The sequence below is a fragment of the Dipodomys merriami genome, unplaced genomic scaffold, assembly GCF_024711535.1.
Source record: "Dipodomys merriami isolate MVZ:Mamm:240054 unplaced genomic scaffold, mDipMer1.0.p SCAF_2929, whole genome shotgun sequence".
In the NCBI taxonomy this organism is placed as follows: domain Eukaryota; kingdom Metazoa; phylum Chordata; class Mammalia; order Rodentia; family Heteromyidae; genus Dipodomys; species Dipodomys merriami.
Genome location: NW_027204414.1, coordinates 6,948 through 23,913, shown reverse-complemented (window position 1 = coordinate 23,913; position 16,966 = coordinate 6,948). Strand labels below are relative to the sequence as shown.

General features: G+C 42.5%; 1 protein-coding gene across 1 annotated transcript; it reads right to left on the bottom strand.

Annotated features, from left to right (window-relative positions):
• Positions 1 to 9,346: 9,346 nt before the first annotated feature.
• On the bottom strand, positions 9,347 to 12,882 carry LOC138839103 (ADP-ribosylation factor 6). Its single transcript, XM_070038764.1, has one exon. The coding sequence runs from the start codon at positions 12,638 to 12,640 to the stop codon at positions 12,113 to 12,115; it is 528 nt and encodes a 175-aa protein (XP_069894865.1). The 5' UTR covers positions 12,641 to 12,882; the 3' UTR covers positions 9,347 to 12,112.
• Positions 12,883 to 16,966: the final 4,084 nt, after the last annotated feature.

Genomic DNA, 16,966 nt, shown 5'->3' with positions numbered 1-16,966 from the left:
AATTCCTCAGCACCACATAAGCAAAAAGAAAAAAGCCGGAAGTGGTGCTGTGGCTCAAGTGGTAGAGCGACAGCCTAGAGCTGAAGAGCTGAGGGACAGTGCCCAGGACCAGAGTTCAGGTCCCACAGCCGGACCCAAAAATAAAAATAAATAAATAAATAAATAAATAAATAAATAAATAAAAATGCAACTTTCTCCCCAAATATTTTCATAGTTCTCCATTTGTTTCTGAATGCAATAGTGTAAACATCTAGTTTTGTCACATTTCATATGTTCAGAATTTTAACACTATGCTAAACTCCTTCCTTTCTTTTCTTCTCTCCTCCTCTCTCCTACATCTCCCTCTCTCCCCCTCTCTCTCCTCTCTCCTCTCTCTCTCTCTCTCTCTCTCTCTCTCTCGGACAAACCTTCTATCCACCTTGCCTGCATAGGGCCTCAAATGCTTGCTCAGTTTGCTTGTTCACTCACAGCTAATGCTCTACCACTTGAGCCACCACCTTCAGTCTGGGTAATTGGAGTAGTCTGTCACACTCTTCTGCCTGGACTGGCTTTGAATCATGATCCTATCTGTTCTCAGCCTTCTGGGTAGCTAGGATTACTATCATGAGCCACAGGCTCAAAACTAACCTTTTCCTTTGATTAGGAAGATGGAAAATGCATAGAACTTAGATAGGAAAGTTCTTCCCTTAGGAAGATGGATATAATTAGAAATCATTGTGCTGAACAGGATAGCTAAGCTTAGAATGACAACTATTTCATGTTTTCACTCATATATGGAATCTACACCTAACAGTAAATAATATGACATTATTGCAAAAAGGGGACTATATACAGGGAATCAGTGAAAGAGGGAAGGGAGACAGAAGGGTAATGGAAGGCTGAATGATAGAAGCCTATTATTTATATGTGAAAACAACAAAATGAAACCCATTAAAAGCTGTTAAGGAGGGGGGGAGGATGGAGAGAGGCTTCAAAAAAAAGTAATATAGATAAGATGAATTTGACTAAATCATAATAAAACCACAAAAACTTTTTTTTTTTTTTGGGTCCGGTTGTGGGGCCTGAACTCTGGGCCTGGGCACTGTCCCTCAGCTCTTCAGCTCAAGGCTAGTGCTCTACCACTTGAGCCACAGCGCCACTTCCGGCTTTTTTTTTCTTTTTGCTTATGTGGTGCTGAGGAATCGAACCCAGGGCCTCAGGCATGCAAGGCAAGCGCTCTACCACTGAGCCACCTTCCCAGCCACAAAAACTTTTTTTTAAACTAAGAAACACCCATGGATTGGAAGAATATCTTCACTAGCCATACAACAGACAAGGGTCTCATATTTAAAACATTCTTAGAACTCAAAAAATTAAATCCCCGGTGGGCTGGGAATGTGGCTCAGTGGTAGAGCGCTTGCCTTGCATAGGGCCCTGGGTTCGATTCCTCAGCACCACATAAGCAAAAAGAAAAAAAGCCAGAAGTGGCACTGTGGCTCAAGCGGTAGAGCGCTAGCCTTGAGCTGAAGAGCTGAGGGACAGCGCCCAGGCCCAGAGTTCAGTCCCCACAACTGGACCAAAAAAAAAGAAAAAAAAAAATTAAATCCCCGGGCTGGGAAGGTGGCTCAGTGGTAGAGCGCTTGCCTTGCATGCATGAGGCCCTGGGTTCGATTCCTCAGCACCACATAAGCAAAAAAAGAAAAAAGCCGGAAGTGGCGCTGTGGCTCAAGTGGTAGAGCGCTAGCCTTGAACTGAAGAGCTGAGGGACAGTGCCTAGGCCCAGAGTTCAGGCCCACAACCGGAACCCCCCCCCAAAATTAAATCCCCCAACAACAAATCCTCAAAGAAACATCCACCCGATTAATAAGTTGGCTTAAGACTTCTCTGAAAAGGAAATAAAACTGGCCAATAGACACATGAAGAAATACTTGGTGGGGGGGAGAGGGGGGAGAGGAAAGAGGTGGGGGTAGACTGTAGGGCAGGGATGGTAAGGAGAAAAAAAGGAGGAGGCAACAATGCTTGATAAGAAATATACGCATTTCCTTGCTCATGTAATTGTAACCCCTCTGTACAGCATTTTCACAACAAAAAAACTTATTAATAAAATAACAAGAAATGCTCAACTGCTCTAGCCAGTTAGAATGGCTAGAATCAAGAAGTCTAATAACAGATGTTGGAGGGGATGCCAAAAGGGAACCCTACTGCATTGTTGGTGGGAGTGTAAACTTGTTCAACCACTCTAGAAAGTAGTATGGAGGTTCCTAAAAGACTCCACATAGAGCTCCCCTATGACCCAGCAATCCCACTTTTGGGCATTTACCCAGATGATCACAAACAAGGCCATACTAAAGCTACCAGCACAACTATGTTTATTGCAGCATTATTCACCATAGCTAAGATATGGAACCAACCCAGATGCCCCTTAGTAGATGACTGGATCAAGAAAGTGTGATACATGTGTGTGCGCGCACACACACACACACATACAAATGGAATTCTGTGCCTCAATCAGAAAGAACGACACCACCCCATTTGTTAGGAAATGGAAAGACTTGGAAAAAATTATATTAAGTAAGCCAGACCCCAAGAAATGTAGGTCCCATGGTTTCCCTTATTTGCAATAACTAGTAGACATCGAGGACAAGGTCAAAAGCTATGTACATATGACCATATAAGATGATGCTAAGCGAAATGAACTCCAAGATAGGGACACAAGAGGTTTTTTTTTTTTCTTTGATGATGTTGTTTTTAATGTATTACGTGATTTTTCTTTTATTTCTCTTATATGTTCTTCCCCCATGGTATAACCCCTGTTGTCACTGTATTTGATTCTGGTGCCCTACATCTTGTATATACATTTTTCTAATTTGGGGAGGGGAAGGGAAATAACAAAATGCTAAAACAAGGATACAAGTTGACTCGTAAGGATGGGACATACAAGACACTATGTTGAAAATGAACTTTACAACTTGGGAAGGGGGAGGGAAGAGTTGGGGAGGTGGGAAGGAAAGGGATAGTAGGGGAAAAACAAAGGAGGGGGTAACAATGCTTGATAGGAAATGTACTCATTACCTTATGTAACTGTAACCCCACTGTACACTGTCTTTACAATAAAAAATATTTTTTAAAAAGCCGGGCACCAGTGTCTCATGCCTATAATCCTAGCTACTCAGGAGGCTGAGATCTGAGGTTGCGGTTCAAAGCCAGCCCAGGCAGGAAAGTCCATGAAACTCTGATCTCCAATAAACCACCAGAAAATCGGGAGTGGTGCTGTAGTTCAAGTGGTAGAGTGCTCACCTTGAGCTGAAGAGCTGAGGGACAGCGTCCAGGCCCAGAGTTCAAGCCCCACGACCGACGAAAAAAAATATTAAAAAAAACTAAGAAACATACTGTAAAATCTGATAGTCATTAGCCAGCTAACTGGGGTGGCTGAGCACTGGAATGTGGCTAGTTCCGATTGAAATAGGCTTTCAAGTAAAATAACATTCATATGGTGAAGATTTTCTATGAAAGAACATAAACTGTAGTTATTCTTATATTGTGACATACTAAAGAAAAAAATCTGCTTGAAAAGATGCACGTATTTTTTCACATTTTGAGTACTAATATATGAAAATTGAACATGAAAGTGCACTATATTTTGTGGGAGGGACATACTGCTCCAGGAGTAATCACTACAAAGTGAAGATGTGGCTCAAGTGGTAGAGAGCCAGCCTTGAGCAAAAAACTTGGCAAAAACATGAGACCCTGAATATGGGCACAAAAAAAGGAGGGAGACGGCTGGGAAGGTGGCTCAGTGGAAGAGTGCTTGCCTTGCATGCATGAGGCCCTGGGTTCGATTCCTCAGCATCACATAAGCAAAAAGAAAAAAGCCGGAAGTGGTGCTGTGGCTCAAGTTGTAGAGCGCTAGCCTTGAGCTGAAGAGCTGAGGGACAGCGCCCAGGCCCAGAGTTCAGGCCCCATGACCAGACCCCCCCCCCCAAAAAAAAAAAGATTGCAAACAGGACACATTACCAATTATCTGTTTCTTCACTGAAATTTGATATACATCCTTTCTTTCCAGAAATGATGCTTTTGTGATAGCATACTCTTCTCTAGTGATATATTTTGCCACTTCATTAGTATTGCTTTCTGATTTATTTTTGCCAATCCTGGGGCTTGAACCCAGGACCTGGGCACACTGTTCCTGAGCCTCTCTGTGGTCAAGGCTAGCACTTTTTTTTTTTTTTTTTTTTGCTGGTCGTGGGGCCGGAATTCTGGGCCTGGGCTCTGTCCCTCAACTCTTCAGCTCAAGGCTAGCGCTCTACCACTTGAGCCACAGTACCACCTCCAGCATTTCTCTGTGCCTCAGTTTCCTAACCTTTAAGCTTGGAGTCCTATCTCTCAAAGTTGTAAGGATTTAGAGAAATACTTAGAACAATACCTAATATACTGCAAACATCCAACAAATGCTCTTACTATTCTTAGAATATTGCTCAATTTGATTATTCATAAAAATTTAGAAAGGGAGTCCTTAACTCTCATTTCCTGGAGAATAACCATTTCTCTCCTCCATTTCTCTTCTAGTGTATCCTGTTATACTAAAACAGATTATTATTTTAAAACAAATACAGGCTGGGAATGTGGCTTAGTGGTAGAATGCTTGCCTAGCATGCATGAAGCCCTGGGTTCAATTCCTCAGTAAATATTTCACATAAACAGAAAAAGCTAGAAGTGGCGCTGTGGCTCAAGTGGTAGAGCTCTAGCCTTGAGCAAAAGAAGCTCAGGGTCAGTACCCAGGCCATGGTTCAAGCCACAGGACAAAAAAAAAAAAAAAAAAAAAAAAAAAAAAAATTAGAGGCAGGCACTGGTGGCTTATGCCTTAATTCTAACTCAAGAGGCTGAGATCTGAGCATCAAGGTTCAAAGCCAGCCCAGGCACGAAAGTCCATAAAACTATCTTCAACTAACAACCAAAAAGCCTAAAGTAGAGCTGTGCCTTAAGTGATTGAGTGCCAGCCTGAGCAAAAGGGGACAGCACCCAGCGCCCTGAGTTCAAGCCATAGTACTGGAAAAAAAGAAGAAAGAAAGAAAAGAAAAAGTTAAGTACTTTGGTTTTGTCATGTTATTAACAAACTTGAAAGATTTATATCCCTGCTTCTATACTCCAAACACATTTCTTTAACTTTTATATACTATGATCTTCTCAGTCCAGTTTATTTAGCTATGTGGCTATTAATAACCAGTTTCATATACATCTTTCTATGAACTCTGGCCTTTTTACTTTTCTAGTTTATTTGTAGCTGGACTGGAGGTATAACTCAAGCAGCAGAGTGTACAAAAAAGTCAAGCAAGAGTGGGAGGTCCTGAGTTCATGTGCTGATACCTTAACACACAGACAAAAATGTCCTTCATAAAACTTCCGTAACAAAGTATCTACTTTGTCTAGTTTCTCTTTTAAAACAGTGATATGTTCCCATATACTACTATATTAGTATAGAACAATTCTTCAGGTAAGAGTCCTTTCACTTATTTTCTTAGTTTATATTTGTTATGAGAATAATACTGAAAGAAACCAAATATCATGCAACATATTAGTTTCCATGTCAATAAGCACTTCCTCTTAAAAAGTTTCATAATATAAAATACTGGACTCAGGCCTTCATTGTAGCAGTATCAAGTAAATAAAAGTCACAATTAAGTGATGTTATCTATTCCAGACTAATCTAGATTATCTGAAAGAGAATTTTAAGAAAATCACATTTAATCCAAAATCAAACCACTATAACAGTAAGAGAAATATTTAAAATTACTCACAACTTTGCAGAATGTTACAATAAAAACAGAAATTACTAGTGTCATACACTTAAATGTATGAGAAAAAAAAATCTGTATTAGTTTACTCACAAGTCTCAGGGCTCACTGAATACACACTGGCCCAGGCCCAGAGTTCAAGCCCCACAACTGACAAAAACAAACAAAAACAATAATCTGCTTTAAACTATTGGATTTCCTATATACTTTAATGTTTGAAAAAAAAAGTGGCTTTAAATTTAGAGTCAATCCCTTTCCATAAAGGCCAAATAGGAAAATATGTGATTTTTAGGCCACAATACTGTACCTGTCACATATCCATCTTAGTCTTTAAAACTCCTTCAAAAATTTAATAAAGCCAGGCCCCAGTGGATCACGCCTGTAATCCTAGCTACTAAGGAGGCTGAGATCTGAGGATTATGGTTCAAAGCCAGCCCAGGAAGGAAAGTCTGTGAGACTCTTTATTTTTTCCCAGTTGTGGGGCCTGAATCTGGGCCTGGGTACTGTCCCTCAGCTTTTCAGCTCAAGGGTAGCGCTCTACCACTTGAGCCACAGTGCCACTTCTGGCTTTTTCTGCTTATGTGGTGCTGAGGAATTGAACCCAGGGCCTCATGCATGCAAGGTAAGCACTCTACCACTGAGCTATCTTCCCAGCCCCTGTGAGACTCTTACCTCCAATAAACCACCAGAAAACCATAAGTGGCACTGTGGCTCAAGGGGTAAAGCGCTCCCCTTGAGCTGAAGAGCTGAGGGACAGTGTCCAAGCCCAGAGTTCAAACCTAGGACCCACCAAAAAAAGAAAAAAAATTGTCCAAAAAGAAATGTACGCATTATCTGACTTATGTAACCCCTCTATAGATCACCTTTATAGTAATTTTTTTAAATAAATGTAAAAATACATTCTTACACTGGGCACTTGTAATCTAATTACTCAGGAGGCTGAGATAGTAATTCAAAGCCAGCACAGTCAATAAAGTCCATGAGACTCTTATCTCCAATTAACCACCAGAAAACTGGAAGTATCTCAAATTGGTAACGTGCTCGCCTTGAGTAGGAAAAGCTAAGGAACAGCACACAGGCCCTGAGTTCAAGCCCCACAACTAACCAAAAAACAAAAACATTCTTTTTGTTTTTGTCTGTTGTGGGGCTTGAACTCTAGGCCTGGGCCCTGTCCCTGAGCTCTTCAGCTCAAGTTAAATGCTCTACCACTTGAGCTACTACCACTTGAGTTACAACACAACTTCCGGCTTTCTGGTGGCTAAATAGAGATGAGTCTCTTAAGACTTTCCTGCCCAGACTGGCTTTGAACCACAATCCTCAGATCTCCGCCTGAGTAGCAAGGTAATATTACAGGTGTGAGCCACTGGCACCCAGCTTACAAAAACACTTATAACACGCTAACTCAAACAGGCAGCAACCAGGATTGCTCTTGGCCATCAACTAAACTTTGTTGTATATTTTATCATTTTGCTTCTATGTTAATTATTACACTGATACTTCCTTCAAATATCTGCTCAAATGTCACCTTCTCAGTGAAGCCTTCTCTGAACATACTCCCCTACCCACACAACATTCTATATGTTATCTAGTGTATCACCTAATATACTTTCGTATTTACCATCTGACCCTCCCTCATGGAAGTTCCATGAGAGCAGATTTTCTTCACTGCATCTGAACAGTTCCAGGCACAGTAGTGGGCACCAATACATCAATCTATCCTACACTTACACAGCAAAACAATAGCAGAAATAAGTGTACCTTGTGAAATAATGTAGCAAGTATAGGATATTCAAGGACAAAAGTCACATATAACAAATTTCTTTAAAGTATCCATAAAACACTTTAAATAGGAGAAAATAGTTTAAAATTTAAGTATATGAACCACATGCTGGTGGCACATACCTGTAATCCTACCTACTACTCAGGAGGCTGAGATCGTCTGAAGGTAACTCCAGTAGGAAAGTCTATGACTCTTATCTCTAACCACCAACTCAAAGTGGAGCTGTGGTTCAAGTGGCAGAGCAGAGGCCTTGAGTGAAAAAGCTAAAGGATAGCATCCAGGCTCTGAGTTCAAGGTCCAGTACAGACATACATGCACGCAAAGTATATTCTCTATGCGTGGTGACTCATATTTGTAACCTTAGCATTTTGGAGGCAGAAGGAAGAGAACTAAGTCAGGCCAGCCTAGGCTAACAATAAGACTCTAATTCACAAAAACAAAACAAGAAAAAGCAATTAAAGCACTGTCTACAATCCCAAAGTGGGTAGTTCTTACAATCTAATTCTCTTTAAGTTTATCTTTAGCTGATGTAAAAACAAATCACAATTTTAATTCCTAAATCCTACTACAGACCAGTTCTGTTCTTTGATCTCACCCACACTGTGTCCCCTGCCAGCTCAACCAGTCTGGCAACTTTGAAGTCTGGCTTAGAAGTTAGTTTGCTTCCACACACCTGCCCCCACCCCCACCCCACCCCTTTCACAGTAGTGGGGTTTGAACTCAGAGCCTCCTGTTTGCTAGTCAGGCATACTTACTACTTAAGCTATACTGTTTATAAACTTGCAAATAATATAATCAGAATTTAGCAAAAAGCTAAATTCTATTGAATGCTAAATTTTAATTACAATGGTCAGGTTTGAAAGTTATTTGTAATTGCTGTATGTGGTTTTTATAATTTTTACTTCTAACCTTACTATAACCCTTATATTAAAGCATTATAAGGGACTAAAGAAAATATTTTCTATTATCACTGGAAAATTGAGTGTAAAAATCACATTATTAATGAGGGAGGGTTAAACCATACTATATATGACATTACAAAGTCAAACTACAAAAATTGCAGGTCGACTGGAATGCTTACAAAAACTTAAAAAAAATTATCCAAGCTATTAGATATAATTTTAGTTTCTATATGGCAACATTTCTGTCCAAATAAGATAAGCAACCTTGACCTCTAATAGAAACTTTTAGCCTGGTGCCGGTGGTTCATGCCTGTAATCCTTGCTACTCAGGCTGAGATCTGAGGATCATGGTTCAAAGCCAGCCAAGGCAGAAAGTTTGTGAGACTATTGTTTCCAATAAAAACCACCAGAAAACTGAAGTGGCACTGTGGCTCAAGTGGTCTTGAATTGAGTGACAGTGTCCAGGCCCAGAGTTCAAGCCCCACAACTGACCAAAAAAAGAAAAGAAACTTTTAAACTCCAAGTCTACTACCAAAGGTAGTACAGTGGGCTTACATCTGTAGATCCATTTTACCTTCACAATCCTGGACTTTTTAAAATGCTACAACTGCAATTTGAAAAGGCAGCGAAGACCTTGCTTTTAAGTGTTTTTCAACTGTTCTTGTGTTCTAGCGTCATGAAATACGGTTTGGTGAAACTAAAACAGGGCAAACCTCTTTAAACAGCCAGCACTTAGAAGAACCAAACTGATTCTTGGTTGTCCTTGTTCTTATAAAAGCCAGGGGCTCCCAAATTAAGTCAATCTTTTACCATGTAATCCTAGAGAATAACACAGCCCGAGACACCAACACACCCCACTTTTCTAGTTCAACCAGTAACATAACGTGAGAAACTGCGCTGTGTAATTCCTTTATTTTCTGCATTTTAGTGCTTTACCAACACTACAACCATAAAGAACACAATTCCAAGTACTATACTTTTTAGTTTGGGAAGATCACGGTCTACAGACTCATTTACTTAGACAAGATCAATCTCATTCAAAACTTACTGCAGTTTATAAATTCACATAAATACAGAAATTGATGCAATTAAACAAGAACTTCAGGATCTTATTTTTTTAATCATTAGATTATAACTTTTTTTTTGCAGGCTAGGAGTACCTGCTCCATGATTATAGTTATGATTCAATTTAACTACATCAATTATAAACCTTTCATACGCTTAAAAGAAAATGTAAGTGAAAATTACAATTTCTTTCCAAAAGGTTTAGGGTTTTCCAAATTTCAAGTATTTTCTTTCCCCCCTCCCCCCTTTTCAGACATTTCAAATAAAGTAAAAGTAACCACATCTCACCTGCAACATTCAGTAAGAGCAATCACTTCATGTATAAAATTTTAACTATGTCCCCCAGTTAAGACAAAAAAAAAAAAAAAATGGCTGCCTATCAACCTGTCTGTCACAAGTTAGAAACACTACATTTAAGAATTAACATGAGGGTTTCAAGTTTCCTCCAGTTTAGGCATTTATACCTTTGTGCTTGTTTTGTATCAGGATGTTACTATAGCATTGATATTTGTATAGCCCATGTTTATGTACCTTAAACTGTAATCACTTAAAAACACTAAGAATTACATTTATGGTGGAGCTTTAGGAATTATAAACAGCAACCAAAATGTTCTTAAATGTGTTTATCAGCCTCATCTTTAGCTATATTTTAAAAGTGAAACTGAGAACATACTTTTAAAGTGAAACTGAGAAAGTTATAGTTTAGTTGCATCTTGAATTCAAAAATCCCTCTGCCAGCAGGAGCCTACAACATAGCACCTTTTCGCATCTGCTTTAAGTAAAATGTTTTATTTTTGAACACTTGCTTTTTTTAATACCCTTCTGCATCTCATAAATCTTTGGTAAAAGCTCCTACAATATGGCCAAAACGTGAAGGACCAATACTGTCCAACTATACCATGATATCCGGTTCAATTTGTTTTCAGACACCCTCATAAACAAAACCACTCCAACCTTTTGCTATATACTTACTGCCTTTGCAGTCTACATTTCTGAAATTCCCTAAGTTTTATTCCTTGAGGATCACTAAAACTAATCCTAAGGCCATGTAAGAACCAGATGTTGCTTCCTAGTTCAGATTCAAGCATTAACATTTGGTTCAAAATGTTAGTGGTCTCAATCTAGTTACAGGTCCTAACTAGTTCTTGTTAAGATCTGGATACCACCAGTGAGCACACTGCTTACCCTTAAAGAAAGTTTACATTCATTGTCATCTTGTAGGTTCTTTCTCTTCATCCCACTTCCCCTTTTAATCCTCATTCCTCAAGTCTATACATCATTCACTCATCACATTTCTTTCCTTAAAGATGGTGTACTAAGCGAACCAACAGGGTTTCTATTTGCATGGGTTAATCCTACAATCAAGTAAAATCAAGATTTTTCTTAATATTTTTTCCAGTGTTCTAATTAATGGAGATGTAATCACTTATCTATGAACGATTTCATCTTTAAATCAGTTGCTGTAATGTGAAAACAGGAATGTGTATTTTTTCAACTAGGTAAAAGTTGCATATAACTTGAATTGTTTGCTTTCTTTTAAGTGAACAAAGTAAATGTTTTAGTAATTTTAAAACTACTGGTCTTAGACATTTGAAGTAATAGTATATATTCCAGTTTTGCCCAAAAAGTTACTTAAAATATCTACAAATAGTTCATCTGTGTGGCATACACCATTATTGCTCCGTTTTCCGGAAAGAGTATATTTTTAAGAAAAGAAGAAAACAGCATAGTAAAGCTGCTAATTAACTTTGCAGTGTAAAACAATCTGCGTCCTTGACTAGTTACACTTTTCATTATTTTTATGCAGCATAAGTTAGCTATGTTTTGAGGAACTTGGGTTTTATTCCTACTCATGCATGATATACGTTTCAGAACTTAGTTGTTGACATTTCAAAGAACCTCTTACATTACCTGTTTTAACATACTGATGTGCAACTGGAACATATTACATTGGTATTACTCATTATTTGCCACTGTGGGCTATTTACCATACTGGTCTTAAGATATAAAAGGTCACATTTGAAATTACTAAGAGCTAACCAGGGAGGAGAGGAGGCCTTCAATATAAAAGACAAACGGCAGTTTGATTAAGCAATAATTTTCAGTTTACTAGATGAAACAGACTTGCAACACAGTCTGCATGAATGCAAAATAAGCCATCTACAGCAAGTGATAAGGAAACTGGGCAAAAAGGAAAAAAGCATACATTGGAAAAAAAAGATTCTCTCGAAATAAAAAATCAAACCATTATTATAAAGGACTTTACCAAGAAATGCTATATTTCCCCACCCCATTTGCTGGAAGTCAGTAAGAGCATCTAGCACTGTGTTCAGGTCAAATGTCAAATCTGAGCATACTAACGCAAAGCCAAAAAGGAAAAAAAAAAAGAAAAGAAAAAAAGGTGATAAAGGAAAAGGGGAAAAAAAAAGAGAGAGAGAGAGAAACCCCAACCCCCACCCCTAAAACGTAGAACAGTAACTCCAGAGTTCAAATTCAAAAGAGAAAGTGGCAATTGAAGAGGTGATGATGGTGGCGATAATCCTATGAATGGGTTTTTGATTTCTCTCCTTCCGGGAATGGGTGGAGAATGCTCATTAGGATTTGTAGTTAGAGGTTAACCATGTGAGCCCCTCATAGAGTCCGTCCCCCGAGGTGGCACAGGAGGGCTGCACATACCAGTTCCTGTCCCGAATCCGGGTCAGGCCCAGTTTCTCCTGGATCTCGTGGGGTTTCATGGCATCGGGCAGGTCCTGCTTGTTGGCGAAGATGAGGATTATGGCGTCCCTCATCTCCCGGTCATTGATAATGCGGTGCAGCTCCTGGCGGGCCTCGTCGATGCGATCGCGGTCGGCGCAGTCCACGACGAAGATCAGACCCTGGGTCCCGGTGTAGTAATGCCGCCAGAGCGGCCGGATCTTGTCCTGGCCGCCCACATCCCACACGTTGAACTTGACGTTTTTGTAAGTCACCGTCTCCACGTTGAAACCCACGGTGGGAATGGTGGTGACCGACTGGCCCAGCTTCAACTTGTACAGGATCGTGGTCTTGCCGGCTGCGTCCAGCCCCAACATGAGGATCCGCATTTCCTTGTTCCCGAAGATTTTGGATAGCACCTTCCCCATCGCGTCGGAAGTGCCGGGGCCGGGGGCATTCAGGTGTCCCGGGTCCCCTCTACCAACAACGCCGCCGCCGCCGCGAGACCGAAACGAAGCCTGCCCCGCCGCGAGGGCGCACGAGCGGCCTGCCTGGAAGTCGCCTCCTGGAGGACAGAGGCCCGGGCCCGTCGCTCACTCGCACATCACCGGCCACACAACTCAAAAGCCTCCAGTCGCCGCCGCCGCCGCCGCCGCCGCCGGGGCCCCCGAGTCCGCGCTGGGAGAGCCGCCGCCCTGCTGAGGCGCGGCCCGGCCCGGAACTGCCCTTCCCCCCGCAGGCGCCGCGCGAGCGCCGCCGCGCTTCCCGCTCCGCCGCCTCGGCCTCACCCCGCCGCGGGAGACTGCGGGCCGCTCGCTCGTCCGCCCGCCCGCCGGTCCCCCAACGCCGGGCTCACCACGCACCCAGACCACCCGAGGAGGAACGCGGCTTCGGCGCCCCGTCAGGTCATTGATCCTCGCGGGAGCTCGGTGCGCCGCCTGCGGAGACACAGACAAGGGAGAAGGGAGTTACCGCGGGAACTCCTGAGGGCAGCGGGAGGCCGAGGCGGCCCGCCGTTCCGGCTCGACCCCGCGAGGTTTTTACCTCCAGCCGCCGCCCCGAGCGCGCGGGCTCCCTCCGGCCTCCAACCTCCTCCTCCCAGCTCTGGCCGCCGCCGCTGCCGGAAAAGGCGCCGAGGAAACCGCCTCACTTCCCCTCCCGACTGCGCAGGCGCAGCGGAGGGCGAACGTTCGGACCAGAGCGACCTCTGTAAGGAGAGTGGCCCGCGCGCCTGGCGTCACGGGCGTCACGGGCGCCACGCGCCGAGGGGGCGGGGCTACGGCGGCTCGGCGGGCGCAAACGTGCGGCCCGCGCGGAGCCCGCGAGCCTGGCGCTGGGCCCGCGCCCACCTGTCGCGCGCGTCTGGAGTCTCCTCACCTGGTGTGCGTGCGTCTGCCCTGGTCGGTGGGAATGAGGAGAGCAAACGCACTGGATGAGGGGACGCCACGGGGCCCGGGCGTTTCCACGACAGGCCTGTGGCTTACCAGTCGGGGCGCGACTTTCCCTCCCGCCCGCCCCTTTGAGCGCCCGGCGTCTCCCTCAGAAGCTGTCCGCCTCTCCCCCCGCCCTTTCCTGTCGTGCACCCCCCTCTTTTGTCCGCGGAGGTCCGTGAGGTTCCGGAAGAGTGGTGGAGGCCCCGTTCCCGGCGGTGTCCCGGTCGCAGCCCGGGCACTCGGGGTTCGCCAGGCCTATGGTTGAGCGTGCCAGCGGCGTCTCCAGAGGGCAGAACCGACCGCGGAACTTTGAAAAAACGTTATCGGAAGTGCTGAGGGTTCAACTCTTCCACACAGGCGACAACTTTACAGAGTTAAAACTTCACCGTCCTCCGGTGCCATTAGAAAGTCACACCCGCCCGCCCAGTCTTCCGCCCGAAGAGGGTATTTAAAATATTGGAATCTACTTCTACAACCTGGATCTAGTCTCTTAACCTGGCTGAGTTTATCTCCGTGGTAAACTACTGACCTTGATCAGATGACTTCAGGTCATCTTTTTCTATCAAAGGGTTAGTGATAAAGTCAGGCTTGAGGTTGAAAGAAGGTGGAAAAGCATACGCTTTTTTTTTTTTTTCCAGTCTGGCGACTTGAAATTACTAGGTTGACCAGTTTTTCATAGAGTGGCATGCCAGAGTAATGGATATCGAGTGTCTCAGGTTATATAAATTAACAGGTCAGTTTAATAATTATGACACAAAGCAAGTAACAGTGGTCAGAAAATAAAAATTTCATATGTCATGCCAATTTTAAAAGTGTATATTAATGAAATCAAAACATCTGCCTGATCAAGATGTCCTGTATACATAAATGAACATGCTAAAATGAGCCCCCCACCCACCCACCCACTTAGGACTGGGAATGTGGCTTAGTGGTGGAGTGCTTGCCTGCAAGCATGAAACCCTAGGTTTGATTCCTCAATACCACATAAACAGAAAAGGCCGGAAGTGGTGCTGTGGCTAGCCTTGAGCAGAAGCAGCTCAGGAACAGTGCCCAGGCCTTGAGTACCAGGACTGGCAAAAAAATAAAATGGAACCCTCTTGTACAACTAGTGATGCCAGTAAGCAACTAGATCATCTTGCAGATGAAACATTTTTCCTTGATTGCTTATGAAAATATTTAATAAATTTCAATTTTGAGAATGTCTCCATTTGCTGAAGTATTTTACAGATAAACTAAACTCTGTTTATGAAAAAAAGTACTGTACTTCTCAGCTGGCACTGTCTCATTGATATATTTTTTAAAATATTTTTATTGTAAAAATACTGTACAGAGGGGTTATAGTTACGTGAGCAAGGTAATGAGTACATTTCCTATTAAGCATTGTTGCCTCCTTTGTTTTTCTCCTACCATCCCTTCCCTCCCACCTCAACTACACGCCCCATCCATTGATAATGTTTTAAACAGATAAGAACTCCAAAACTAGGAAAATTGGTAACAGCTACCAGTAATCCCATATTAGGGAGGCAGAGGAATGTTGAAGGGTAACAAGAAAAAACTTGAGAACCTATCAAAAAAAAAAAAAATGTTGACAAAAAGCAGAGCACTCAGTAGTGTAGTTTTCAAACTTCAGGTCCTGAGTTCAAGCCCCAGTACCACAAAGTAAGGTAAGGAAGTGAGGAAGAAAATGGTAATCAGCCTGGTGCTGGTGATTCATGCTTGGAATCCTATCTACTCAGGAGGCTGAGATCTGAGGGTCATGGTTCTAAGCCAGCCCAGGCAGGAAAGGCTGTGAGACTCTTATCTCCAACAAACTACCAAACAAAGCTGAAAGTGGCACTGTGGCTCAAGTGGTAGAGCACCAGCCTTGAGCAAAAGAACCTCAGGGACAGTGCCCAAGCTCTGAATTCCAGCTCCATAACTGGCACAAAAAGAAAAAGTGATAATTGTGATAATCTTTTTATTTAAAGCCTGTAAAGAAAGATATTCCCAACTTCCAAATGAAGAGATTGCACTATTACACAACTTCCTTAGAGAACATCTTTTCCCTATGATGTAGCTAGAACCTTCTATCTGTACATTCTAGAGTGCTCTACCACTAACCTATATGCCCAGCCATTGTTTTGAGTTTGTTTGTTTTTTTGTCCATTGTGAGGCTTGAACTCTGGGCTTGGGTGCTATCTCTGCGCTCTTCAGCTCAAGGTGAGCGCTCTGCCGCTTGAGCCACAGCGCCACTTCCAGTTTTCTAGTGGTTTTATTGGAGATAAGAGTCTCACAGAGACTTTCCTCCCCGGGCTGGCTTTGAACCATGATCCTCAGATCTCAGCCTCCTGAGTAGCTAGGATTACAGGCATGAGCCACCAGCGCCAGGCTTGGTGTTTTTTGTTGTTGTTTTTTAAATCAGGGTCTCAGGACATACAGCTAAAGCCCACATTGGCCTCAAACTCAAAACTCTTCTACCTCAACCTCCTGGTTGCTGGGATTATATGTATCACCACTTAGGGTTAGAAAATGCCATCTTTAATTGCTAATTTGTTCAGTAGTCATATTTATTATATTCCTGACAAATATTGTAAGAAAAATATTTACTCACATATGGCTTAGAGATTGTTTCTTAAGTAGAATGTCTTTCTTAATAACAGTACCTACACTATTTAACCATTTGTGTATTCCTGTAACTTGTATTTTTTCAGTTCTGGGGCTTGAACTCAGGGCCTGGGAGCTGCCCCTGAGCCTCTTTGTGCTCAAGGCTAATGCTCTACTACTTGAACCATAGCACTGCTTCTTGCTGTTTCCAATAGTTTATTGGAAATAATAATCTCTTGGGCAGAAAAGTTCCCGGGCTGGCTTCAAACAATCATCCTCAGATCTCAGCCTGAGTAGCTGGTGCCACTGGTGTCCAGGTTCCTGTAACTCTTAACAATCATTCTTTATGACCCTGACATACAGTGACAAGAACAATTCTGATGACAGCAAAGGTATTCTGACAACCCTATTTGATGATTTCATCCTATTCATTATTTTGAGTTTTTAGGCCAGACTTAACCCCTAGTTTACAGAATGATTGTCATCCCAGGAAGTCTATTAATAGTAGACAAAAAGAATAAGAAACTCTAATAAGTTATATCTTTAGAAAAATTCCCAAGCCTACTAGTAATGGCAAAAAAAAAAAAATAGCCCTCCTTTGGGGTTTCTGTGTTTACCTCCTTTTTCACTTTTGAATCCTTAGTGCCTAACATATTTCCTGATGTTTGTTTGTTTCTAGGGGGTAACATTCTGGGGTCTGAATTCAGGGCTTCACACTTGCTAGGCTAGTTATCTGCT

Bases quoted from the DNA above. Each gene is read 5' to 3' on its own strand.
- LOC138839103 (XM_070038764.1), bottom strand. From the start codon at position 12,640: ATGGGGAAGGTGCTATCCAAAATCTTCGGGAACAAGGAAATGCGGATC.